General features: G+C 55.3%; 1 protein-coding gene across 2 annotated transcripts; it reads right to left on the reverse strand.

Moving 5' to 3' along the window:
* Window positions 1-1,284: 1,284 nt before the first annotated feature.
* On the reverse strand, window positions 1,285-25,134 carry CCDC102A (coiled-coil domain containing 102A). 2 transcript variants are annotated; one of them, XM_063598015.1, is made up of 9 exons: window positions 25,040-25,134; window positions 17,931-18,407; window positions 14,976-15,202; window positions 10,077-10,185; window positions 7,629-7,745; window positions 7,072-7,281; window positions 5,297-5,467; window positions 4,343-4,446; window positions 1,285-1,865 (listed from the first exon to the last, which is right to left on the reverse strand). In XM_063598015.1, the coding sequence occupies exons 2-9, from the start codon at window positions 18,258-18,260 to the stop codon at window positions 1,736-1,738; spliced, it is 1,398 nt and encodes a 465-aa protein (XP_063454085.1). In that variant the 5' UTR covers window positions 18,261-18,407; window positions 25,040-25,134; the 3' UTR covers window positions 1,285-1,735. The 2 variants fall into 2 exon arrangements, with proteins under 2 accessions (XP_063454085.1, XP_034796149.3); XM_034940258.3 differs by having other exon boundaries at window positions 17,676-18,407.
* Between the last annotated feature and the right edge of the window lie 455 nt (window positions 25,135-25,589).

Consider the following 25,589-nt stretch of genomic DNA (forward strand, 5'->3'; position numbering starts at 1 on the left):
GTGTTTCTTTTTTTTTTTTTTTGGAGACAGAGTCTTGCTCTGTCGCCCAGGCTGGAGTGCAGTGGTGCAATCTCGGCTCACTGCAAACTCCGCCTCCCGAGTTCAGGCGATTCTTCTGCCTCAGCCTCCCAAGTAGCTGGGATTACAGGCGCCTGCCACCAGGCCCGGCTAATTTTTGTATTTTTAGTAGGGACAGGGTTTCACCATGTTGGCCAGGCTGGTCTTGAACTCCTGACCTCAGGTGATCTGCCTGCCTCAGCCTCCCAAAGTGCTAGGATTACAGGCATGAGCCACCATGCCCAGCCTGCTACCGTGTTTCTAGTCACTGTTACCATCAGATTTAACATAAATCTGCTGGTTATAGAAGGTGTAGAAATTAAATACCAAAAATAAAACTGCCTGTAATTTCGCTACCTAGGGCAAGGCTGGGGGAAAAAAAAAAGGGTTTGTAATTTATTGTGTCCACACCTACCTCTAGGTAAACTTCCATCAATACTTGAACTTCATCCCCTGCGCCCACCTGGCAAATCCCTCCTCTCCAGGGAAAACCTTTAGGTATTTAATATAACTAACCTTTACCGAGCTCTGGGTTAACCTAATTCTTGTGATAGCTCTGAGACATCTTATAAATGAACAAACTGAGGCTCAGAGAGGGCAAGTAGCTTCCCAGAGGTTGCACAGCTAATAAGGGGCAGAGACATGAATCCATCGGGTGCCAGAACTGAAGTCTCTAGAGTAGGCATGTACTGTACTTTCTTCCTCCTCGCCACAAGAGTGGATACCAGACTGCTCAGCAGCTCAGATGTTCATTCATTCATTCTTTGTGGGTTTTTTTTTTGAGACCGAGTCTTGCTCTGTTGCCCAGGCTGGAGTGCAATGGTGTGATCTCGGCTCACTGCAACCTCCACCTCCTGGCTTCAAGCGATTCTCCTGCCTCAGCCTCCTGAGTAGCTGAAATTACAGGCAACCAACACCATACCCGGCTCATTTTTGTGCTTTGTTTTTTTTTTTCATTTTTGTGTTTTTAGTAAAGACGGGATTTGGCCATGTTGCCCAGGCTGGTCTTGAACTCCTGGGCTCAAGCGATCTACCTGCGTTGGACTCCCAAAGTTCTGGGATTACAGGTGTGAGCCACCGTGGCTGGCCTCATTCATTCATTCTTTCTTCTTCACATTCACTCATTAAGTTACTTGACATTCCTGAGCTCTGGTTCAGTGTCAGGTGCAGGCCGATGCTGTCCCCCACAACCCCCGCCCACATCTGCCATACTTTCAGATGCCCCAAGAACTTGAACTTCATTTATTACAAATAACTGGGTTCACTGCATTGTATGATGAACAGCGAAGCCTAGAGAGGCAGCCCAGGCTGGGGCTCCAACAACTGCCCCCAACATGCCCAGCCCTGCATGAAGTCCTGGGTGGGTGAGGTCATCTGGACTGGGCCTTGGAGCTGTCCTGTATTTATAAAACCAAATGGGTCCAAAGACTCCTGGGTGTGCGCGCGCGCACGCGCGTGTGTGTGTATATATATATATATGTATATATATAACATTGGCTTCCTTTCCACAGGGCGTTGATAGGTGGGACTGTTGACGCCATCCCTGGGAGAGAAGAAAGTCGGCTGTGGCAGGGACTGGTCCCAGAGTGAGCCTAGGCGCTGCATCAGTTTGAGTGGCTGGTTAGCCTGGACCCTGGGCAGGTATGGGGCGGCCCATCCTGCCCAGCCACAGGAAGCTCTAGGCCACCTGGATTTGCAGGTCCTCGTCCTCGTCCAGGTCACTGGCTCCATCCCCGGCCTCCTCGGTGCCAAAGCGAGCACTTCGGATCTTCCCGAAGAGGGGAGCGTTCTGCTGCTGCCTGCGGAGCCTGTGGGGTGGGGGTGACAGGAGGTTAGAGCAGCCTGGCCGGTAGTCCCCCGATAAGGCGGCTGCAGCTGGTGCTGGAGCAGTTAAGCCTTCCCTGGTGCTTTCCCTGCTGTCTCATCTCCTGTAATCTCCTTATATGATGGAAGTGCCATTATCACCCCCATTTTACAAGCAAGGAAACCGAGGCACAGAAAGGTGAAGTCATTTGCTCAAAGTCACACAGATGGTGGGGAGTGGGGCAGAGCTCTGAACTGAAGTGGGTGGTGCCAGAGCAGCTGAGCAGTTAGAGAGGTGAAGGAGCTGGCTCAAGGTCATGCTGCAGGATTTGAACCCAAGCCTGGCTCTCAGAGCACAGGCAGCAGAGTTGGTTGGTGGTGACAGTGCAGGGTGGGCTGAGCCCTCTACATTCCCAGTGTCAGTGAGAAAGGGCTCAGCCCTAGTTCTTCCTCACATTAAAATTCCTAAAGTCAAAATTTACGAGGAAAACTTTGAGTCTAAGAAGAGCTGGTGAAGGAAATGCCGATCCCTCCCCCAACCCCCCAGCAAAGTGGCCGCCCCGGCTGCATCTTACTGGAAGGCATGAATTATTAACACGTAAGGGGGGGGCACAGGCGGGGGCCTCCATTACCGCACAGTGATTTAGTGAGCTGTCCCCGGAACATTAAAGCACAAAAAGTTGGAAAATAAAACGACACAGCGGTCCTGGGTGGCCCCACCCTCCCCGATGGAAGCACTTGAGAGGCCCAGCAGAGCCTGCCTGCCCACTTCTGGAGTTTATGGCTCCTGAACAATGTGACCCAGACTGCGGGAAAGCCCCAAGGCTAAGTGGTCTTTTGAAGGGTGTGTGCTGCAGGGTCAGAGCGGGCAGAGCCAGCCAGGCATGGGTCCTGACTTGGAGCCACGCCTGGGCCCCTGCACAACACTTTATGGGCGTCATCCCAGGCAGATGGGGAAATTGAGACTCAGTTTACCATGGCACAATAGCTGTTAGGTCTCTGCAGCCCATACTCTAAGCCACAAGATCTCAGCAAACAGCAGCATATAGTAAATGCTCAATAAATAAGGGCTTGGATGGCTGATGGCCAGGGGTGATTCTGCCTGGCCACCCACCAACTGTGTGGCCATGGAAAGACTTACCCTCTTGGGCCTTAGTTTCCTCATCTGCCAGCCCCCTAGGAAAAAACATCTTTCCTTTCTCTCATAGAAGCAGCGTGATGCTGACGCACAATATGTAACCCAAATATAAGCCCCTCCGCAGCGGTAGTAGTAACAGTAGTAATAGCAGCAGCTGCTGACAATCACTCAGCATTTATTATGTGCCAGGTGTTTTCTTTCTTTCTTTTTTTCTTAGAGACGGGATCTCACTTTGTCTCCCAGGCTGGAGTACTGTGGTGTGATCACAGCTCACTACTATAGCTATGAACTCCTGAGCTCAAGTGATCCTCCTGCCTCGGTCTCCCAAGTAGCTGGAACTACAGGCACACACCACCATGCCTGGCTAAGTTTTGTATTTTTTGTAGACATGGGGTCTTGCTTTGTTGCCCAGGGGGTCTCAAACTCCTGGTCTCAAGCAATCCTCTTGCCCTGGCCTTCCAAACTGTTGGGATTACAGGTGTGAGCTACCATGCCTCCAGGTACTTTCTTAAGAATGGATCAGCTCATTTAATACTCACAACAATCAAGAGGTAAGAACTATCATCATCCCCATTTTACAGATGAAGAAACTGACACAGAGAGGTTAAATAAATGTCCCAAGGCCACACAGCTGCTAATGCTGAGCCAGGCTTCAGACCATTCAGGCAGTCTGGCTGCAGAACCGGGCACCCTCTATTCCACGAAAGAAGAGAATGCAACTAAGTGCATTCTCAGGGCCCGGCACAGGTCAATGCTGTGGCTCCGATGCTCCTTGGGCCTCCCAGCTGTGAAGTGGGAGGGACCTGGACTGAAGTTTTCTGATATCGCCTGGCTCTGTGATTCACAGAGTGCTGGGACAGAGACAGGGTTGGGAGAGGGAGGCAGAGTGTGCTGGGTGGGGCCTGTTGGCAGTGGACGGGATCCAGGCCTGGGGCCCCTCCACGAGTCCCTGCTCACCAGTCTCTCAGATCCCTGCTGTCCTGGTGTCACCTGGGCCCAGTAACGCTGAGGGCTGCCTATTTGAGCCCTGCTGGCCCCACCCACTGCCCCAAGCCTTGGGCCTGACCTCTCCAGCCCACCCTTCCTGCCCTCACTCTACCCACCAGCCCTCCTGCTAGAGGAGACAATTCCAGGGCCTGCAGCTGGCCTGACTTCCTGCACTCCCTGCCCTGGTTTCCTGGCTCTGGCCCTTCCTGCCCGGAGGGGACAGGATTCTGGCTCCAGGCACCTGGATCTCTTCCTTCTTCGTCTCCCCCTCCAGCCTTGGTTTGGCCTCCGTCCCTGACCGGAGGGTTCCCTGGCTGGAAGTCTCTGCCCTGTTTCTGTTCCCTGCCCAGGGCCCACCTGGACTGCAGGTGCTCCAGTTGCACTTGCAGGTTCTCGCTCTGCTCCGTCTGCTCGTCCAGCGACCGCTGCAGCTTACGTGCCTGGTTGTGGGCCTCATCCAGCTGTGGGGGTGGGCAGGGCCGAAAGCACGAGGGTCACCCAGGGCTGGGCAAGGCTGGCCACCCGCCCAGGGAAAACCACTCCTACTGCTGTTCCCTGGGAAGGTGCTCCTCCGAGAGTGTTTGCTCCTTGAGGCCTAGGCTAAGGCTTACCTCTTCTAGAAAAGCATCCTTTGGTTCCTCTCCATCCCCTTTGCCTCCTCTTGCACATCTACCCATCCTCCCAGGCCCTGCACTACTGATGCAGCCATCCACCTCCTATCCTTCTGTCCCCATCAGTCTGTCCATCGGACCATTCGTCCAGGGAGATATTCATCTGCCCATGGAGACAGTCACCCACCACTCCCCATCCATTAATCTAATCAGCAGCCCATCTAGCATGCCTAGCCATGCCTTCCCACTCTCCCGGACACATCTATCTTCCCGTCAACCTGGCCTTCTTTCTCCCTCTGCATTCGTTCTTCCACCCACTGACCCAGTCAGCTGTCCATCCGTCTGTCCACTCTCTACCCATCCAGCCATCATCTGTTCATACATCCATTGGATCCACCCATCCATCTGCCCGCCCTGCCTCTCTCTCCCATTCATCCATCCATTCATTCCTTTACCCATTGGTTCATCCATGCACACATCCATCTTGTCTTCTGTTCATTTTTCTTCCCATCTTCCCACCCACATGTCCATCCTGCCATCCATTCATCACGCACCTACCCACTCTATCCTGGGCGACTCCTGAGAGACAGGCTTGTGCCAGGTACCAGGGGCTGAGAATGGAGAAGCCAGGATGACCCTGCGGCCCCCACTCCTCCCTGGCCAAGGTCTGTTGCTGCCCCTGCCCCTCTGTGGTCCTCACCTCGTCCTCAGCCTGGGCCAGCTCCTTCTTGAGCTCCTCCACCCGCAGCCGCAGCTTCTTCACCTCAGCCTCGTGCTGCTCCACCCGCCGGTTGGCATGTGCCAGCTCTGCCACCTTCTCCTGGAACTGCTTCTTCAGCTTGCCATGCACATGCTTCAGGTCTGCCAGCTCCTACAGGGCACAGGGATGGGGTGGGAGGGAGGAGGGAATCAGTATCAGCTTGGGCGCCATGCCAGGGAGTCCCACGAGGTCAGGCAGTTCTAGGGATGCTGGGTGTCTCTCCTTCCCAGAATCTCTCCATCTGTTGTCTGAAGTATCAGCAGTAGAGGTTTGGCTGAGCAGCCAGAGGCTGGAGGTGCCTTCCAGGGAGGTGAGAAGGCTGGGTGGGTGGAACCTGTGGCTCCGGTTTGGATGTGTAACTTTCAGATGCTACTGGATCTACCCTGGAGCTGTTGGAGCAGGGTCGGGGTTTCCGGGGAAGGATGAGGTCTGGAGTCTTCAGGGGCGTATGGCATTGAAAGCCCTGGGTTGGGAATGAGCTAGGCTGGGGAATGGATGGGTGTCTCAGAGCTCAGAGTGGTTGGGAAGAGGAAGGGCAGCCAGCAAAAGAGGTGCCCACCCCGGAGCTCTGTGAGTTCTCCAAGCCTCAGTTTCCATTTCTGTAAAATGGGAATAGGCATTGCCTAAAGGTCTCTTGAGTCCATCCTTTTTGTTCCATCTCTACTGACTGCAACCTGGTCCAGGTCTCCTCCCTCTCTTGCTGTCCAGGGAATGTCAACAGCTTCCCCCCAGCCTGTCTTCCCATCCTCTGCCCACACAGACTGCTCACACTCCCCTTCTGCTTTAAACTCTCTCGAAGAGTCCCAACACTCGTGCCTCACTTACCACATCCCCCTGCTCACTCCCCTCCAGCACACTGGCCTTGTTCCTCCAAAGCTCTGTGTCTCTTTCACCACGGACATTTATTCATGTTATTCCTAACTTCTCTCCATCCCCTCCCCTAAATCCACACACTACCAGTTAACGGCTGCTTTTCCCGGAGAACTCAGTTTATTTATTTATTATTATTTTTTTGAGACGGAGTTTCTCTGTCACCCAGGCTGGGGTGCAGTGGTGCAATCTCAGCTCCGTGCAACCTCTGCCTCCCGGTTTCAAGTGATTCTCCTGCCTCAGCCACCCGAGTAGCTGGGATTACAGGTGCCCACAATGCTCGGCTAATTTTTGTATTTTTAGTAGATATGGGGTTTCGCCATGTTAGCCAGGCTGGTCCCAAAATGCTGACCTCAGGTGATCTGCCCACCCCAGCCTCCCAAAGTGCTGAGATTACAGATGTGTGCCACTGCGCCTGGCTGAGAACTCAGTTTAAAATGTCACTGCCTCCGGGAGGTATTTCCAGGACCGTGGGCCTAAGCCAGGTCTCCTGGTATCCCCTCTTCTTGCTGGTGACCATGAAGCTGTGTGATTGGCATGAATCTGTGTGACAGAGAGAGCCACGTGTACATCCGCCAAGTAAGTCTTCAGCTCCATGAGGGGAAGAGGGGAGGCCACATCTGTCTGTTCAGTGCTGTGTCTCTGGCACCTAGAGTGGAGCTTGGCACATAGTAAGTGCTCAATGAATGCGGCTACTATAATTACCAACTGGTCTAGCACACAAGGTGCTGAATACATGCAGCTACCATAATTATCACCAGGCCTGACACATAGTAGGGAGGCTGCGCTCTGGCTGGATGGGGAGGTGGCGGCCCCAGCACTGGCCACTGCACTCCTTGCCCCACCTTGTTCTTCTCGAAGAGCGCGGCCTGGCTGGCCCTCAGGTCGCAGTCCAGTGCGCTGGCTGTCTGCCGCCGCCGCCGGGCCAGCGCCTCCTCCAGGTCCCCGACCTGTGCCCGCAGCTTCTTGTTCTCCCGCTCAAGGCCCAGTTTCTCTGTCTCCAGCCGCTCCCGGCGGCCCCACTCCGCGGCGTTTTCGGCCTGCAGCCGCTCCATCTGCAGCAGGGCAGGGCAGAGTGAGGACTCCCAGCGGAAGGGGCATGCAGGGCCTGAGCTGGACGCCCCCACCACCTCCTGGAGCCATTTTTGGCTCCAGGAAGCAGATCCAGCTGCATTGGCTATAATTAAGCTGGGCTCATTTCATGGTGTACAGGATGTGAGGGCGCTTCTGGCCTCTGTGTGGGAGAGAGGCCTGCCTCTTGCAGATCAGGACACCACTGGATGTGGCTGGCCCCGCTCAGAGCACAGTCCTGGCCCCTGCCCTGTTCCCAGTGACCTGCTGATGGAGCAGGGCCCCAGGACCCCTAAACCCAGGTCCTCCTGGGTCCCATCCATGGCCTCACCTCGCCCCTCAGCTCGGCCATTTTCCGGTCCATGCTGGAGCGTGCACCCAGCTCATCTTCCAGGTCCTCAGACATGCGGCCCAGCTCGTCCTGGTGCGCCTCCTTCAGGATGCTGAGCTGCAGGGATAAGGCCCCACCTGGTCATGAGAACCACCAGGATATAGCCTGGAACCAGCTCCGGGGGTGGGCGCCAGTGCAGGAGTGCTCAGTGTGGAGCCTGAGGCAGCGCCCAAATGGGGCAGGCACCAGGTATTCCAAACAGACCTCGAATCTGACCACTTCTGCTCCTCCCAATGTCTCTCCTCCTCATTACTGTCTAGCCTCCCAGTGTCTACTCCTGGCCCTTCTCTGTCAACCCGTTTTCCACAACAGCAGCCCAGAGGGAGCTTTTAACAAAGATGAATGCAATCATACCACCCTCCTCCCACAAAGCCTCTGATGGCTCCCAGGTGCCTTAGGGTAAAGTCCAACTCCTCTCTATGCTCTCACAAAGCCCTGCATGATTGGACACCTACCCGCCGCTCTCCCCTTAGTTCACTGTACTCCAGGCACCATGGACTCCTTTCTGTTCCTCAGACACACCAAGTTCCTGCCCACCACAGGGCCTTTGCACATGCGTGGATCTTTCTGAGACACTTCGTAGGACTGATTTTTCTTATTCTCAGGCCTTGACCTAAAGGCCCCCTCCTTAGGAATGCCTCTTCTGCCCACCTGGCCTGGAGGAGGGGCCTCCTCATCCCATTCCCCACTGGAAAGCTAGCCTGGGAGGACGGGGAGCTTGTGTGTCTGTCCACCTTTGTGTCGTTGTATGGCCTGGGCACAGGGCCGCCCTCAGTGTACAGTGACTAATTCCAACACTGCTCTGCACACAGGTGCATCGGAATTGCTTGGCGTGCATTTAAGACAATAACATTTCTTGCGGTATACAGCAAACCCCAACAAACTGCTGCTCCCTGTAACACACGGATGAGTTTTCAACACATAATGTTGAGGGAGAGACACCAGATACAAAAGAGAACCTTTATAATTTTCTACTAAATTGTACATTTGTGTTTCATTCGCTTTTCTTCGAATGATTATACTTCATAATTTGAAAAGACTAAAAGAACAGGGTCCTGGACCCAGCCCTGAAAGGTGCTGATTCAGGAGGGTGGAGGCGAGGTCTGGGAATCTGTATTTTAGGAGATTTCCTAAGAGATTCTCATGTAAGACCAGTCTTGGTCCCCTCCAGGACAGTTTCAGGCTCTAAAGTTCTGTGATCCTCCCAGCTGCTAGAAACCCACCGATCCAGTGTGGCGTTCCCTGGGTGGCTGCGCCCTCTGGTGGCCATTGAGGCCTGCACAGGAGGCCATAGTGGCAGCTCAGCCTGCTCTGAGCCCCCACACTGCAGTGGTGGATTCCCTTCTCTGGAGCCTCAGTTTCCCTATCTGTAAGATGGGGACATGAGGACCCAGCTCCCTGGGCTGCCATGAGGCTTCAGTGACACCTAGTACAGATAGGAACCCAATGAATGCCACATCCAGCCTCCTCGTCTTCATCCTGGTCTACAAGGCCCCCTCCTGCGGCCTCACCTCTCACTTCCTGCTCTCCAGCCACCTGGCCCTCCCTGTTTCCCGCACACGCTGGGCTTGTTCCTGCCTCAGGACCTTTGCACCGCTGTGCCTTCTGCCAGGAACACTCTCCCCTGTATCTTTTCAAGGACAGCTTCCTCTAGCCCCTTCAGGTCTTGCCTCAAATGCCACCTTCTTAGGCCTTCCCTGACCTACCACCCCATCTCTCTCATTCTGTTTTGACTCCTTCATAACTTATGAATCTGCCTGGTGACTGTCGGTCTCCCATGCCCACAGCCCCCACAAAGTGAGCTCCTGAAGGCAGGGACCTTGCCTGCCCAGCACTCAGAACAACTCAGAAAAAATAAAATAAAATAAATAAAATAAAATAAAATAAAATAAATAAATAAAATAAAATAAAATAAATAATAAAATAAAATAAATAAAATAAAATAAAATAAAATAAATAAAATAAAATAAAATAAATAAAGCCAGGCACTGTGGCTTACACCTGTAATCCCAGCACTTTGGAGGCCAAGGCAGAAGGATCACTTGGGTCCAGGAGTTCGAGACCAGTCTGGCCAACATGGTGAAACCCTGTCTCTACTAAAAATACAAAAATTAGCCGGGCGTGGTGGCGGGTGCCTGTAATCCCAGCTATTCGGGAAGCTGAGGCAGGAGAATCGCTTGAACCTGGGAGGTGGAGGTTGCAGTGAGCCGAGATCACACCACTGCACTCCAGCCTAGGCGACAGAGCAAGACTCTGTCTCAAAAAAAAAAAAAAAAGAACGACTGTTGGATGAATTAATGAATGAATTCTCTCTTCCATCTCCACTACTGAAATTCAACAGCGTGATCCTGCCGCCTCCAGGAAGACCCTCTGGTCTCCAAGACTCACCTGCTTGAGCATCTCCTGCTTGGTCTTGCTCAGCTCCTCATACTTGATCTTCCACTGGCTGAGCTCCCCCTCTAGCTTCTCAATGTTCCTGCTCAATGCCAGTTTATCCCTGGGGAAGGGACAGACATGGGGGTGAGCCCACCAAGGCCCTCTGCTTGGAGTCCTCACCAAGGGTGGCCCTGCTGTGTGCCCTCTGCACTTGTTGAGCCCAAGTCCAAAATCCTTGCCTTGGTATTCAGGCCCAGGCACCCTATGTGGCTAGAAGCACCCTGGCTTTGCAGTTCTCCTGGAACTGCATTCCCTATCCAAGTGCAAGTGCCCAACTCACATTGTGGGGAGGTGGTCGGGGTTCCAGAGCACTGAGCATCCCCGGGCAAGTACCTCTCTCCTGCTGCACCTCAGGCTCATCTGAAAATGGCTCCAGGAGGTGGCGGCCCCAGCACTGGCCACTCCACTCCTTGGCCCACCTTGTTCTTCTCGAAGAGCTGTCAAAGACCACCCTGCTCCTGTCTGTTTTGTAGACTATGTTCCCCGCAAGGCTTGGTCTGAACACATGGTTCTGCAGATAGAAACACTGGAAAACACTGTCCAGTGACCCGAAGAGAGGGTTCTCTCTTGCCATCGTCACTGTGTGGGATCCCTACATCCTCCCATAACCCCCACCCTGCCTTGATCTTGAATAAGGCACTGTAGGTAACAAGCATGATGCCTGGCCCTGGCAGAGTAGGTGCTCACCAATGGCTGAGCTCAGCATCACCTTCCAGCACGCTGCCCTTCATGACCCCACACCACACTGGCCTCTCTCTCTGAAAGTGGAACACTCCACGCCTCCAACATGGGGTTCCCAGAGGGGACAACGTCACCCTGTAGGAGGCATGTTGAAAACCCATGGCAACATTTTTGGGTATCACAATGATTAGGGGTCATTTAGTGGACGGGGGCCAGGGTGCCTGACTCCCTGCAATGCCCTGGGCGTCCTGCCCATCAGGATGCATCCTGCATCCTACTGAATGCATGCACAGCCCACTGGACATTGCTCGGGGTAGAGATGATCTGAGCCTACAGCCTCATTCTGATTTACATTGAAACAGAAAGTAATTTTTATACTAACATACACTGAATTTTCTAGGAATGGAATCACTGTATAAACTGAAGGAAGACTGCACTTTTCTTTGTTTTTAGAGAGAGGATCTGGCTCTGTTGCTCAGGCTGGAGTGCAGATCACAGCTCACTCCCTGGAACTGCACTCCCTACCCAAGTGCAAGTGCCCAGCTCATATTGTGGGGAGGTGGTCAGGGCTCCAGAGCACTGGGCATCTCTGGGCAAGTACCTCCCTCCTGCTGTACCCCAGGCTCATCTCTTAAAGACTACCCTGTTCCTGTCTGTTCACAGCTCACTGCAACCTGGAACTCCTGGACTCAAGCGATCCTGCCACCTCGAGCTCCCAAAGTACTGGGATTATAGGCATGAGCCACTGTGCCCGGCTGCACTTTGCTTTGTTCAGAACTTTACCAAAGGCTGTTCATCTCTCAAGAAAGCTCATCGCAGTGACACCACTTGTGTCTTTGAGTTGCTAAGTCTGCACACCTGCATGAGCCGCCTTTGTAGCTGTCCTGCGAGGTGACTTAAATGTGCAGATACATGTAAGCCTTCAACACAGCACCTGACTCGGAGCACGTGCTATGTCTTTGCTGTTATAACTATCGTCACTATCATCCCACTTAAAGACACCCACTCTGACCACTTCACCCTTTCTTCTAGAGGAGCTATGCCCAAGCACTTCCATATCACAACACGTGTATTTTAAGTTACTTTCAGGCTGGGCGCAGTGGCTTACACCTGTAATCCTAGCGCTTTGGGAGGCCAAGGCAGGTGGGCTGCCTGAGCTCAGGAGTTCGAGAGCAGCCTGGGCAACATGGTGAAAACCTGTCTCTACTAAAATACAAAGAATTAGCTGGGCGTGGTGGTGTGTGCCTGTAGTCCTAGCTACTCGGGAGGCTGACACATGAGAATTGCTTGAACCAGGGAGACAAGAGATTGTAGTGAGCTGAGATAGAGCCGCTGTACCCCAGCCTGGGCAACAGAGCGAGACTCTGTCTCCAAAAAAAAAAAAAGTTACTTTCACTTCTACTTTATATTTCAGTTAGTGCACTAGGTTGATTTTTTTGCTTGTTTGGCTTAAACAGTCTAAATTTATTCTCTCATATTTCTAGAGGCTAGAAGTCCAAGATCAAGCTGTTGGCAGGACTGGTTCTCTGAGGGCTGCGAGAAATAATCCGTTCCATGTCTCTCCCCCAGCTTCTGGCAGTTTGCTGGCCATCTTTGGTATTCCTTGGCCAAAGATGCAACAATGTCTGCAAAAGCATCACCCTGACCTCTGCCTACATCTTCACAAAGGCGTTATAGTGATTTTTTTTTTTTTTTTTTTGAGACAGCGTCTCTCTCTGTCACCTAGGCTGGAGGGTACTGGTGCATTCATACAATCACAGCTCCCTCAGCCTCGACCTCCTGGGCTCAAGCGATGCTCCCGCCTCAGCCTTCCAAGTAGCTGGGACTACAGTGGCACAGCCCCGTTCCCAGCTAATTTTTTTTTTTTTTTGTAGGCCAGGCACAATGGCTCATGCCTGTAATCCCAGCACTATGGGAAGCTGAGGTTGGTGGATTACCTGAGGTCAGGAGTTCGAGACCAGCCTGGCCAACATGGTAAAACTCCATCTCTATGAAAAATACAAAAATTAGCCGGGTCTGGTGGCTAGTTTTTTAGCCACCCTCTGGGTTGTCCCCTCTGGGAACCCCATGTTGGAGGCGTGGAGTGTTCCACTCTCAGAGAGAGAGGCCAGTGTGGTGTGGGGTCATGAAGGGCAGCGTGCTGGAAGGTGATGCTGAGCTCAGCCATTGGTGAGCACCTACTCTGCCAGGGCCAGGCATCATGCTTGTTACCTACAGTGCCTTATTCAAGATCAAGGCAGGGTGGGGGTTATGGGAGGATGTAGGGATCCCACACAGTGACGATGGCAAGAGAGAACCCTCTCTTCGGGTCACTGGACAGTGTTTTCCAGTGTTTCTATCTGCAGAACCATGTGTTCAGACCAAGCCTTGCGGGGAACATAGTCTACAAAACAGACAGGAGCAGGGTGGTCTTTGACAGCTCTTCGAGAAGAACAAGGTGGGCCAAGGAGTGGAGTGGCCAGTGCTGGGGCCGCCACCTCCTGGAGCCATTTTCAGATGAGCCTGAGGTGCAGCAGGAGAGAGGTACTTGCCCGGGGATGCTCAGTGCTCTGGAACCCCGACCACCTCCCCACAATGTGAGCTGGGCACTTGCACTTGGATAGGGAATGCAGTTCCAGGAGAACTACAAAGAACATGCACCAGAGGCATGGTGGCACACGCCTGTAATCCCAGCTACTCAGGAGGCTGAGGCAGGAGAAACACTTGAACATGGGAGGCAGAGGTTACAGTGAGTCGAGACTGTGCTACTGTACTCCAGCCTGGCTGACAGAGTGAGGCTCTGTCTAAAAAAATATATATATATATATTTTATATATATATAAAAATATATATATATAATTTTATATATATATAAAAATATATATATATATATATTTTTTTTTGTAGAGACAGGGTCTTGCTGTATGGCCCAGGTTGGCCACAAGCAATCCTCTTGCCTCGGAATCCCAAAGTGCTATGATTACAGACATAAGTCACTGCACCTGGCCATTATATTGATTTTTTAAAAAAGGAGTGTGTAGATAGGTTATGCTATTGACGTATTTAATTTCTGGACAGAAAAACTGCAGAATATTCATTATCATCAAGCTCGTGCCCTCTAAACTGCTCTGATCAAGGTCACTGGTGACCTCCACATTCTAAATCCAATGGTCAGGGCTCAGCCCTGTTCTTACTGATCACTCTGTCCTCCGGGAAACGGTTTCTTGTGGTTCCCCTTCCCAGCCCGGCTCCCTTCTCTTGTCTCCTCTGCTGTTTCCCTTTCCTCTAACTGACCTCTAAACTTGGCACTTCAGGGCTGGATCCTCTGACCTCTTCCCTATCCACACTCACTCCTTGGCCCTTGTCCACGCTCATCGTTTTATTTATTTATTTATTTATTTTTTGAGACAGAGTCTTGCTCTGTTGCCCAGGATGGAGTGCAGTGGCACAATTCCGGCTCACTGCAACCTCCACCTCCCGGCTTCAAGCAATTTTCCTGCCTCAGCCTCCTGAGTAGCTGGGATTGCAGGTGTCTGTCACCACGCCTAGCTAATTTTTGCATTTTTGGTAGAGATGGGGTTTCAATTCACCATGTTGGTCAGGCAGGTCTCCAACTCCTGACCTCAAGTGATCTGCCCACCTCGGCCTCCCAAAGTGCTGGGATTACAGGCGTGAGCCACCGCGCCTGGCCCAGCTCATGGCTTTCAATATCATCTCTTCACTGGTGACTCTTGCATTTTTACCTCCAGCCCAGGCCTGTCTCATGAACTCCAGACTCATTCACATCCCCAGCTGCCTCCCTGCCATCTCAAACTCACACGTCCAAAACCAAGGTCCCAGCTGCAACCTTCCAACTTCCCTGTCTCCATTCCCTGCTTTTACCCTGCCCACAGCCCTCTCCCCCAACTAGAAAGTACGTTTCAGGAAGGCAGGGGCTTCTGTCTTATTTACGGCTGTATCCTCAGGGCAGAGCACAGTGCCTGGCCCAGAACAGGTGCCTGGTAACGTATTATTTGAATGAATAAATAAAAACTTGCACTGAGTTCTTGGGTGGAACACCACTGCTCTACAGTTCCAAGATACAGTCTAAACACTACCTGTCATCTTCGTGAGTCTAATGTTCTGTGATTCTGAGGGCGCTGTAGCACGGCCTGGCCCTGGCCCTGCCCCCTCCCGCCTCCCACGACTCACTCTCGCTCCTTGAGCAGCACCTTCTGGGACTCATCCAGCCGTAGCCGCAGGGCGGTCAACTTGGAGGCCTCCTCCTCCGTGGCAGCTGTGTCCTCCCAGGGTAGCCGGCTGCGCTCCTGGCGGCCTGAGCTGCCCTGCGGGCCCCCAGCCCCCAGGCTGCGCGCCTCCCAGCAGTCCTCAGACTCCTCTGGCATGCTCTTCAGCAGGCTCTCCACCAGCTCCAGTTCCTGCGGGGACCAAGGTGGAGGCTGGACCAGTGGCCGCCAAGCCAGGCCCTGGGTCTGAGATCAGCTTGATGGGTAACCTTGGGCAAGTCACACAGTGTCTCTGGGCCTGTTTCCTCTTCTGCTGCCTGCCTCTCCATCTCTGGAGAAGGAAGACACACCCTGCTCTGGGCCTCCCCCTTCACCTCCTGGAGCTGCAGAGTGTCAGCCACCATGGTTCCCTGTATCCTAGAAGATTCCCCAGGAGAGGTGGTGAGCTCCCTGTCACTGGAAGTATGCAAACCTACGGTGAGGCACCGATGGGAACAAATGTTGAAGCAGGAATTCCTATAATGGCTTAAGCCTAGATTCCTTCCAAAGGAATTCTAGCTCTAAGATCCTGTTTTTTCAGGGGCAAATAGTAAGGCAAGGGGAGACTGGTGACACGGGCAAGCGGTGCCTGTGAGGAGAGCCAGCTCCCAGACAGGAAGCAGTTGAGAAATTAGGAACCCAGGGCCGAGCCCCCTTCCTTCTTGCCATCCTGCCCTTCTTCTCCGCCCCGCCCATCTCCAAGGCCTGTCTCTGACACAAACCCACAAGGACCACAGCCCCTGTTCCAGCTTCTCCCACAGCCTTTCCAGATGAGTCTGGACCAGCCTCTTCCTGGCCTGGCCCTCGGTTTCCCTAGCTGGGCTGGAGCGGTGGCCCTGAGGACTCCCTGAGGAGAGCTACTCTTCTGTATCTCAGATTATTCAGGTGGAGGTGGCACCTGGTCCAAAGCCCCATTTTACGAATGGGGAACAGGGAGAGAGAGGACTTGTTCTGGGCCACAGCATGAAAAGGCTGGGCTGGAGAACAAACTCCGACTGCAAGCCTAGGGCTCCTGCCACTGCCCACAGCCCTCTGGCCTGTGACCGACAACTGGAATAAGGATAGGACAGGAACAGCGTTGTGCGCAGTGAACACCACCTCCAAACACCAGGTCACCCCAGGGAAGAGAGGACTTCAGCCACAGGAGGCAGCAGTGCCCACGCTAGCCTACGGGATGGAGGGGGCTGGGCAGGAGAGAGGAGGGGGCAGTCTTATCTGGAGGAGTTGGCCTGTCCAGGGACTGAGCTGGGGACAGAGCTGGGGAACTGAGCTTGGACCCTGCCCCTAGGTGGCTTTCTGGTAACAGGCCTGCTGGCTCAGGAGAGGGTGCCCTCTGCACCCACTGTTAATGCAGCAGCCATCCTGATTATTACCCTGGACTCTGGAGCCAGATTGTCCAGGTTCAAACCCCAGCAAGTTGTCACCGGCTGGCAGACATTGCTGCTGCTTTTTTTTTTTTTTTTTTTTTTTTGAGATGGAGATTCACTCTCGTTGCCCAGGCTGGAGTGCAATGGTGTGATCTCGGCTCACTGCAATCTCCACCTCTCAGGTTAAAGCAATTCTCCTGCCTCAGCCTTCCGAGTAGCTGGGATTACAGGCGCCCGCCAGCATGCCCAATTTTTGTACTTTTAGTAGAGATGGGGTTTCACCATGTTGGCCAGGCTGGTCTTGAACTCAACCTCAGGTGATCCACCAGCTTTGGCCTCCCAAAGTGCTGGGATTACAGGCGTGAACCACCACGCCCAGCCCAGACCTTACTTCTGAATCTCTCTGTGCCTCAGGATCCTCCCCATGGAGCAAATATCTTAGAGGGTTGCTGTGGGGGTTACCTAGATGACGCACATGCTCGGCTAAGTGCTGCGTGGGCGCCCAGTGAATGACGGCCGTTGCTATTACTGCCTTTTTCCAAACTCACCAGGCCCTCTCGGCCTCTAGACTTTTTGCACAGGCAGTTTCTATCAGCTGGAATGCCTTCGGGCACTTTTTTTCTTAATTTTTATTTTTTAGAGGTGGAGTTGTTGCCCAGGCTGGAGTGCAGCAGTATAGTCATATTTCACTGCAACCTCGACTTCCTGGGCTCAAGGGATCCTCCTGCCGCAGCCACAGCCTCCCAAGTAGCTGGTACTCCAGGTACAAGCCACGTCGTCCTGCCCTCCTGGCACGTTTCACAGCTAATTCCTACTCATCATTCTAGTCTCAGCTTGAATGTGACCTCTTCCAGGAAAGCTTCTGTGAAGCCTGCGTCAGGGACCTCCTCTGTGATCCCAGTGCCCTGATTTCTCCCACCGCTCAGCTCTGATTGAATCAATGGATTCGGCTCTGCTACGAATCAGCTAACTTCCAGGCAAGCTGCTGGATCCCTCTCCTGGCTCAAAGGGGATGATTCCTTGGTTCTGTTGACTTCTCAGGTGTGGGAGTGGAGGGATCACAGAACTTGGGATTCTCCACCCTGAGGTCTCCGGAAGGAAAATGATGTGAGGCCCCGCAAGGGTAGAACCCGACCTGGAGAAGTGAAACCTCCAGGAGGCCAGGCCTTTACTAGCTCGTTTCTGAGCCCAGCAGCTCAGGACAATCGGCCCCGCCCACTTCGAGACTGGAGCGCGAACGCCCCGCCCGCGCCGCGCACCTGGCTGCCTGGCGGCCTCTCGGACCCGACGTCACGCACTGGCTCGCGCTCCGCCTCCGGCTCGGGGCCGTCGCGCGTCTGGTCGGCGACCCCCCGGGCGCCCCTCAGCCGCGCCAGCTCGCGGCCCCGTGCCTCGCACTCGCCCTGCGCCTCTTGGCGCTCGCGCCGTGCGCCCGCCAGCTCCTTGGTGAGCGCGTCCAGGCGCTGGCGCAGCTGGCGCACCTCCTCGCGCGCGCGGTTGCGCTCAGCGCGCACCTTGCTCCATTTCTCGCGCCAATTGGCAGTGCAGTCCGACCACCAGCGCATGGTCTTCTCCATCTGAGCCGCCCGCGCCCGCGCCTCCTCCAGCTCCCGCAGCCGCAGCTCCTCGCGGCTCTCCCAGTCGCCGTCGGCCAGCAGCGCGGGCGCGGGGGGCAGGGGCAGTGCGGGCGGCGGCCCGGGCGAGGGCGTGCCGCTGGGCGGCGTGGGCGGCAAGGAGTCGGCAGGCCCCATGCGCTCCGGCGACGGGCTGCCCAGGATGGTCAGGAGGCTGCCCTTGGACAGCTGCGGGGACTCGGCCAGCCGGGGGCTGGGCCCGTGGCTCATGGTGCGGCCGGGCGGGCCCTGGGCTCGAACTCGCGGCCGGGCTCAGGGGCGGCTCCGGGGACGCGCGGCGGACGCGATACAACTGTGCATGATGACGCCGTGCCCCGCTTCCCTCTGGGCCACCGGGCGGAGGACGCCTCCTCGGACCTACGGGAGAACACAACCGTTATTGGACTGCGACCACCGTCAGTCTCGAAGATCAGCCGCGCCAAGGCCCTGGCGGAGGGAACAGAACGACCAAGGTGGGAGGAGAGAGTTCTGTTCCAGGAGAGTCCCAGTGAGGCAGGATTGGTGGAGCAAGGGCCCGCAAAGGCCTCCTCAGTGGCCTCCAGACTCCCTGCTCCAATCCCTTCACCCAGCGGCGCTAATCTGAAACCTTGATCTGTTCTTTATTCTCCCGATCCCGGCTCACACACTGATGGCTTATACTATACTACTATCCAACTTCCGCACAGGACCCAGGCGGGGGCACTGGGCTGGTGCCAGGAGTCCCCTCCCTGCCTTTTCCTGCACTGGGCTAACTCTTCTCATATTTAAGACTCTTCTGAGGTATCACTTCCTCCTGGAAGCCCTCCTGGAGCACCTCAGGCCAGGTCCATCAGCCCCTTATGTGTCTCCATCACTGCACTAACTTACCCTGTCATTTATGTGTCTGCTCTGTACCTTTAACCAAGGCTGTGAGTTTGCTGTGGTCCAGGACTGGGTCCTGACCACTGTTTTAGTCCCAACACATGATGACAATGATATTTGTGGAGGGCAGGCCACAAGCCAGGCACTGTGCGCAGGGCTTTAGGTGAACGATCTCATTTATTCCTTAAAGAGTGGAGGTGAAGAAAATGATTACCTCCATTTATGGTATCTATGAGTCCAAATTCAAACTCTAGTAAGGATTTGCTGAATGAATGCACGCGCTGGGGATGATGATGGAAACAAACCAGTCCTCAGATGGAAAGGGCTTCTGAGAGTGCAGCAGGATGTTCTCTCCCCTTCTCTGCCGGAACCACCCCTTCCTGACACCCTGACTCACCGCAAACAGCTCTCTTGTTCTCTGTGTCTCACTTCAGCCTCCCCATCGCCCAGCACTGGGCTCTGCCATTTATGAGCCATGCCCTCCTCCTCCTTAAAATAAATGAGAGGCATGTCCCTCTCTGTCCCCAGTCTCCCTCCACTGTGGCCTCTGTTGACTGCCACCCACCAACAGCCCCTTGGGACATCACACCTTTCCTTCCCCATTAGGCAGAGAGCCCTGGTCCACAGATCTTCACACCTGCCCCTAAGACCCACCCTTTCTGAGTGATCAGTGTACTGTCGGTGGGACTTGGCACTGGCTGTCCCCAAGGCTGCCTGGCAGCCCTCTATGTCCCCTCTCCACCCTCTTCCAATCTCTAACCCACCTCATTCTCGGCAGATGATCTATCGTCATGGTTTGCAGTGAAAAAGGAAGCTGTCAAGCCCCACGGCCCCCTCCTCTCTGCCCCTGAGAGGACAGAGGGGTTCTCCTTCCTTGAGCCGAAGGACTCCCTCCTGCCAGTCCCACCCTAGCCAGTGACGTCCTTTCCAGGGGTCTTACCCCTGCTGAAGTGTCTCCTGACACCTTCTTCTCCCCTCCCCTGGCACCTCCCTTTTAAGGTCCTTCCAAAGTGGTCCACACTTGCTGTCTCCACTCCGTCTACCTGCTTGGCGCTCTGTCACCCGGCCACCTGTGCCAGGCTGGTTTCCAGTCCCCTGTGACGGTGTGCCCTCTGGACCCACCGTGGCACCTGCTTCCCTGCCTCACTTGCTTCCACGTCTTCCTCTCCAGGTTTCCCCTCCTCTCCAGCTGCTCGTCAGCCTCCCAGGTGAACCCCCTGGGCTTATCCCTCGAGTGCGGCTGTCATCGGGCCCTGGGCCCCCTTCTCCTCTCATGCTATCCCTTCCCGAGCCATCTCGCTATGTCCCCAACTCCAAGTCCCTCTCCAGCCCAGGTTGCCCTCAGAGCTTCCCATACCTCCAACCGGATGCCTGATAGATGATTCAGGCTCACCTTGGTCAAAATAGAACTTGCTGCCTCCATTCCCCCCGTGACCAGCTCCTCCTGTGTGCTCCTCCGGGAGAAGGCACTTCCTCACTCCTTCCAGAGAAGGCACTTCCTCACTCCTTCCAGCTTTGGAGGCACCCTGAAATCTGCCTTCTTTCCTCCCCCACCCACCGCCAAACCTTGTCAGTCTATCTGCTGTGCATCTGCCTTCCATCCACCTTCTTTGTCCACAGTCACTAACCTGTCAGGGTCCACACCACCTTCACTCACCTGGGCAACAGTACCCACACCCACCTCCCTGCCCATCATGCACTTTCACCTCCTTCAAATCCATTCTCAACAGCAACAGCCAGAGTGAGTTCTTATAAGAACCTGACCACTCTGATGGCCCCTCCCTGTGTCATTACCAATACTGATTCCTCCCTAGCCTCAATTCTAAGGTTACTCCCTCTAGGACTCAACTTGAAATACTCTCCAATCCCAGCAGGAGCTGCAAGCCACTGATCCCACCACTGCACTGCCCACCCCCATGTCCCTCTCTTTCCCAGCTCACCTTTTGTGCTCCTAATCTCTCCCTTGCCAGCACCCTCTGTGCCCTAGGCCCCTCCTGTTCTGGCTTCTCCTGGCAAACGCCAACCCTGTTCCCTCCACTGCTTTGCCCACTCTTACCTTCAACTATGGAGCTGGGCATTGGAGGTTTACACCACCACGTGGAGCAGTATTTTTTAAAACTCATGACCTTTTGTCAAGGTTCCTCCATGCTGCTCAGCGACCCCGCTGCATTTCTCTAGGCCATTTGCTGTTTGTTTATTGTCTGTCTGCCTTTACCATGCATGAGGTCTAGGCCCAGCTCTGACACCAACCTCATGTAAGCCACTGTCCCTTTCTGGGCCTCAGTTTCCCCATGTGTAGAAGGGGGGATGTGTGAGAGAGACCAGTGCTTCTTCATCAGGGTGTCCTTCAGATTCACCCAGACACTTGGCCCTATACCTGAGAGAGTCATGTTTGCTAGGTGTGGAGCTTGGAATTTGCATTTTAATAGTCTGGGATATTTGAGTATTTGGCGATGCTTTCTTACTACCCACAGTTCCATAAACACAACATGTACACCCCGACCCCGATAACATCTGTGTCACGCACCCAGACACAGCCATACAGATCCAGGCTCTGGTTCCATGTACACCACTGACACCCCAGGAGATCCCTAGCAGCCTGTGCCTCTGTGACCCAGTCTCTCCGCCTGTGCAGTGAGTTGGCTGGCCTTGATGCCCATGTGCATTCACAAACATCTGTGCACACACAGACATGCAATCCCATGCACAGATGCAAAGACCCAGGGGCAGACACACATATGCTCAGATGGACCGACAGGCACACACAACGACACGGGTGCATGGAGAGACATTTGCCTGTAGACACAGACACGCCTGAAGACACACATATGCCAGCACACTGACACACAGGTACAAGGACATGCAAGGAGACATGCTCATCCCCAAGTGAAGCAGATACACACACACACACACACACACACACACACACACACACAGAGGCAGACACACACACTCCTCATTTTCCTGGCCTAGCTCCACATAGAGAAGCTCTTGGAAAAGAAAAACAATGTGAGAGCCTGTGGGGGAGGGGAGGAGGAAGAGGAGGCAGGAAACCCGAATGCCAGCCGGCAGCTGTGCTGGGTATGGGGGCCCAGGCCCTGTCTGCTGAGCCCTTCTTGCAGCCGCTGAACTAGGAGCCTGGCAGGGAGGGGGCCACTGCCACATCCTCCCTGCCTCTGGGAGCTGCCAGGCCTGGCACAGGGCTTGGCCCAGAGAGGGCCACCGGCTTCTTCCAGGAATCCAAGCCTGTTGGGCAGGGCCAGGGCAGGCACCACCCAGGTCTCTAATGGCTTCCAGGCACCCATGCTAAAGGCAGAGATGGGGGCTCCAGACTCAGCTCGTTCTCCTTCCCAGCGGCCTGGCCAGGCCCCTCCTAGGGGCTGGGGGAGAAGGAAAGGGCACAGCAGGAGCACGGAAGTTTTGGAACAGCACTCCCACCTTTGCACTTCAGGCCCAGGGTCCCCTGGAGCGGGTGTGTGGGAAGGGGTGGGGGTCGGGGTCCTCAGGGGAGTTTTCTGGAGAAGCCCACCCCGCCCCCAGCACACCAGGAATCCTGCACTCCCACATAGACCCAAGGGCAGCCAGACCCTGCCTTGCAACGCCTCCCCCTACCCTGCCCCACTCATACAGCACAGCCCTGGGGACACACACTCACATACAGCCCCAGTAATGCACACACTCACACACACACCCCCAGGGACCCGCACTCACACACAGCCCCAGTAATGCTCACACTCACACATGGCCCCAGGGACCTGCACTCACACACAGCCCCAGTAACGCGCACACTCACACATGGCCCCAGGGACCCGCACTCATACACAGCCCCAGTAACACTCACACTCACACATGGCCCGAGGGACCTGCACTCACACACAGCCCCAGTAACGTGCACACTCACACACATACAGCCCCAGTAATGCACAGACTCACATGCAGCCCCAGTAACGTGCACACTCACACTCACACACAGCCCTGGTAACGCACACACTCACTGAGGGGCAGCAGCAGCACAGAGCATGGCTTACAGTCGTGGAGATGCCCCAGCTGCCCTGCCCGCCCCTTCCACCAGGCTCAATGCCCTCTTGCCATGGGGTGTCTATGTGCGTGGGGCGTGGCCTCCTGTTCCCTTGGCATACTGCCCCACCAAGGGGCAGGTCACGGTGGGACCGGCCACCACAGGCCCCGGGGAGCCTTTCCTACCCCACCCTTCGTTGTCCTGCCTCCCAACAGCCAGACAGGTCTATTACTGCTTTAAGTCTCTGGGTTTGTATTCCAAATGCCCATGTCCCAGACTCCAAAACCCCCACCCATCTTCAAGTTCAGCTGCCACCAACTCCAGGAAATGCCTTGAATCTCCCCAACCCCACCCCCACCTGGGGACCACAGCCCTACAACCTCCCACAGCCAAGCCTGGCAAGCTGCCATCTCTCTTCTGGCAGTACAGGCTTCCCTCATCCAGATGGGACACTTGTGCCACTTAGAGCTTCCATCAGGGCTCCTGAACCCCAGCCCCACAGCTGTGCTCACTGGTAGCTCACTCCAGGACAGAAACAAGAATATTTTGAGCTGACACTTGCTGCAGGCTAGGCCCTCATCAGCCCTGCCCACAGAAAGTGACCCAGTGGTTCCTGTTGCTTGTGGACTTGTCTGGAATATCTCTCCTTCCTTCATCAGCAAACTCCTACACATCCTTCAAAACCCACCTCCAGTGTCCCCTCCCCTAGGAAGCCTTCTCTAACCTCTCTGCACAGAGTATGCTCCCAAAGCACCAGGCACCTCCGTGTTCTACAGCAAAGGCCTTACTTTGAAGTCCACGAGCGAGGGCATCAGCACAGGGCCCAGCATACAGCAGATGCATGATGGATGGAAGGTACCCCTAAGAAGGTGGTACCACTCTTAGGGGTACCCTTGTGACCATGCAGAGTTTGGGAAGGTTGAGTCATCCTAAGGATCAGGAGTCAGTCCGTGGCCAGGCTCTGAGACAGGTAGGTATCTGAGCCTGTCTGGCCAGGGTTGGAGTAAGAGGTCATCTCACGGCCAAGTCGGCTGTCCCACCTTTTACCTGGGGAAGCCTAATTGACCCACCGGGAACAGCGTTGTGTTTTGTCCTCAGCATGTTTCCATGGGTCTCTCCATATCAGTGAGAGGAATGAGCAATGCCAAGGCCTGGACAGGGGCCAGCTGAAGGGATGGGGAGCCCAGTGCCCCAACCCCTTCCCCGGCTCTGAAACCCTGTAGATCCTCCCAGAGCCTTTCAGGTAGGGCCCTGGGACAAGCCCATGGCCACAGGCCTGGCTGTGGACAGAAAGCAGAGCCCAGTGGGAAACCACAGAGGACAGCCTGATTGAATAAGTGCAGGGCCCAAGGCTGGTCAGCCCACAGACTGCGGGCACCTGTCCCTGTGACCTGCTGCCCAGGATCCAGCTGCAGGACCTCTGGGGGGAGCTGGCTGGCGGGAAAGGAAGGGATGGCGGCTAGGCCTCCAGGCTGGACCTAAGCCCAGGGGTAGGCACCCCTGGCCTATTCCCAGGTACCCCCGTCTTAGACTGAGGAGCCACAGAGATAGCCTGGATCATTGATTTGAACTCTTTTCTTTACATATGGACCAACTGAGGCCCAGAGGGACAGCTACGTGTCTGTGTCCACACCGCGGACCAGCAGCAAGGCCAGAGTAGGGAGCTGGAGATGGGATGCCTCCTCTTCTGGATCTTAGCCATCTGAGGGGCACAATGCCCCCGGGAGCACCTACACGATGGGGTCTGCAGGCACCAGGCCAAGTGGATACGCACAGCTGGAATGGTGGGGTGAACCTTCATGGGGACCCAGCCCCACCCCGACCCCAGCCCCACCCCTCTCGGCAACACCGTGAACTCTTCACTCTTGTACAGCAGACATCCCGCTAGTCCCAGCTCCATCACTGATATGCTGTGTGATATCTGCAAGTCGCTGCCCTCTCTGGGCCTCAGTTTCCTTACCTACAGGATGGGGAGAGGCACTAAAAAGATTCCTGAACGCTCTAACAGGTGGGCAGACCTCCCGAACCCAAACCAATCCAACCCCCACAAGAGCCCTGGGAGAGCGGGAGTGGGAAGGTGGACACCACCCCCACCTAAGGTACAGAAACTGAAGCCCCAGCCCTGCGTCACCTTAGTCCTCACTTAGTCGACCCCTCCCAAGCCGCTGGCCCTGCGAACCGCCCCGCTCCACCTAGCGACGGGCGGAGGGTGGAGGGGGTTCCCGGCCCGCGCCGCGCGGTCCCGCCCACCCCACCGCATGGCCCCCATTGGCAGCCGCCGCGGCTCTGGGCAGGGCGCCGTGCTCTGATTGGCCAGCGCCGCCCGTCCATCCCGCATTCGCCATGGCGACCACGTTGGGTCCCCCGGGAGAGTCCCAAATTCCGTCCCCGCCCGCCGCCCCCTCCCGTCCGGCCCGGGCCGCGGCATTCCGGAGGCGCCTCCCCTCCCCCATCTCCCCGCGGCCCCTCCCCACCGGAGACCTGGGGTTCCGGGGGCTGAGGGAGGCCGGGGAGGGGTCTAGAAAGTTCTGCTCTGAGTTCGGGGGTTGCCGCGGGCGCCCCGACTGTGTCTGCTCCTCCAGCACGCCCCACAACTTAACCCCTTCCTTCCCGCGGAAGGCGCGCGGCCTGGAGCAAGTTCCCGGGCCGCCTTGGCCTGCCGCCCCCCGGCCTGCCGCCCC

Source organism: Pan paniscus, chromosome 18 (genome assembly GCF_029289425.2).
Source record: "Pan paniscus chromosome 18, NHGRI_mPanPan1-v2.0_pri, whole genome shotgun sequence".
NCBI classification, from domain to species: Eukaryota; Metazoa; Chordata; class Mammalia; order Primates; family Hominidae; genus Pan; species Pan paniscus.

What these genes read in the sequence shown, in the direction of transcription:
- CCDC102A (XM_034940258.3), bottom strand. Translation starts at nt 18,260, where the DNA reads ATGAGCCACGGGCCCAGCCCCCGGCTGGCCGAGTCCCCGCAGCTGTCC. An exon ending in CGCTCTTCGAGAAGAACAAG is followed by an intron (nt 5,468 to 7,071) that starts GTGGGGCAAGGA and finishes TGTGCCCTGTAG; the next exon opens with GAGCTGGCAGACCTGAAGCA. An exon ending in TGGCCCAGGCTGAGGACGAG is followed by an intron (nt 4,447 to 5,296) that starts GTGAGGACCACA and finishes CCACCCCCACAG; the next exon opens with CTGGATGAGGCCCACAACCA.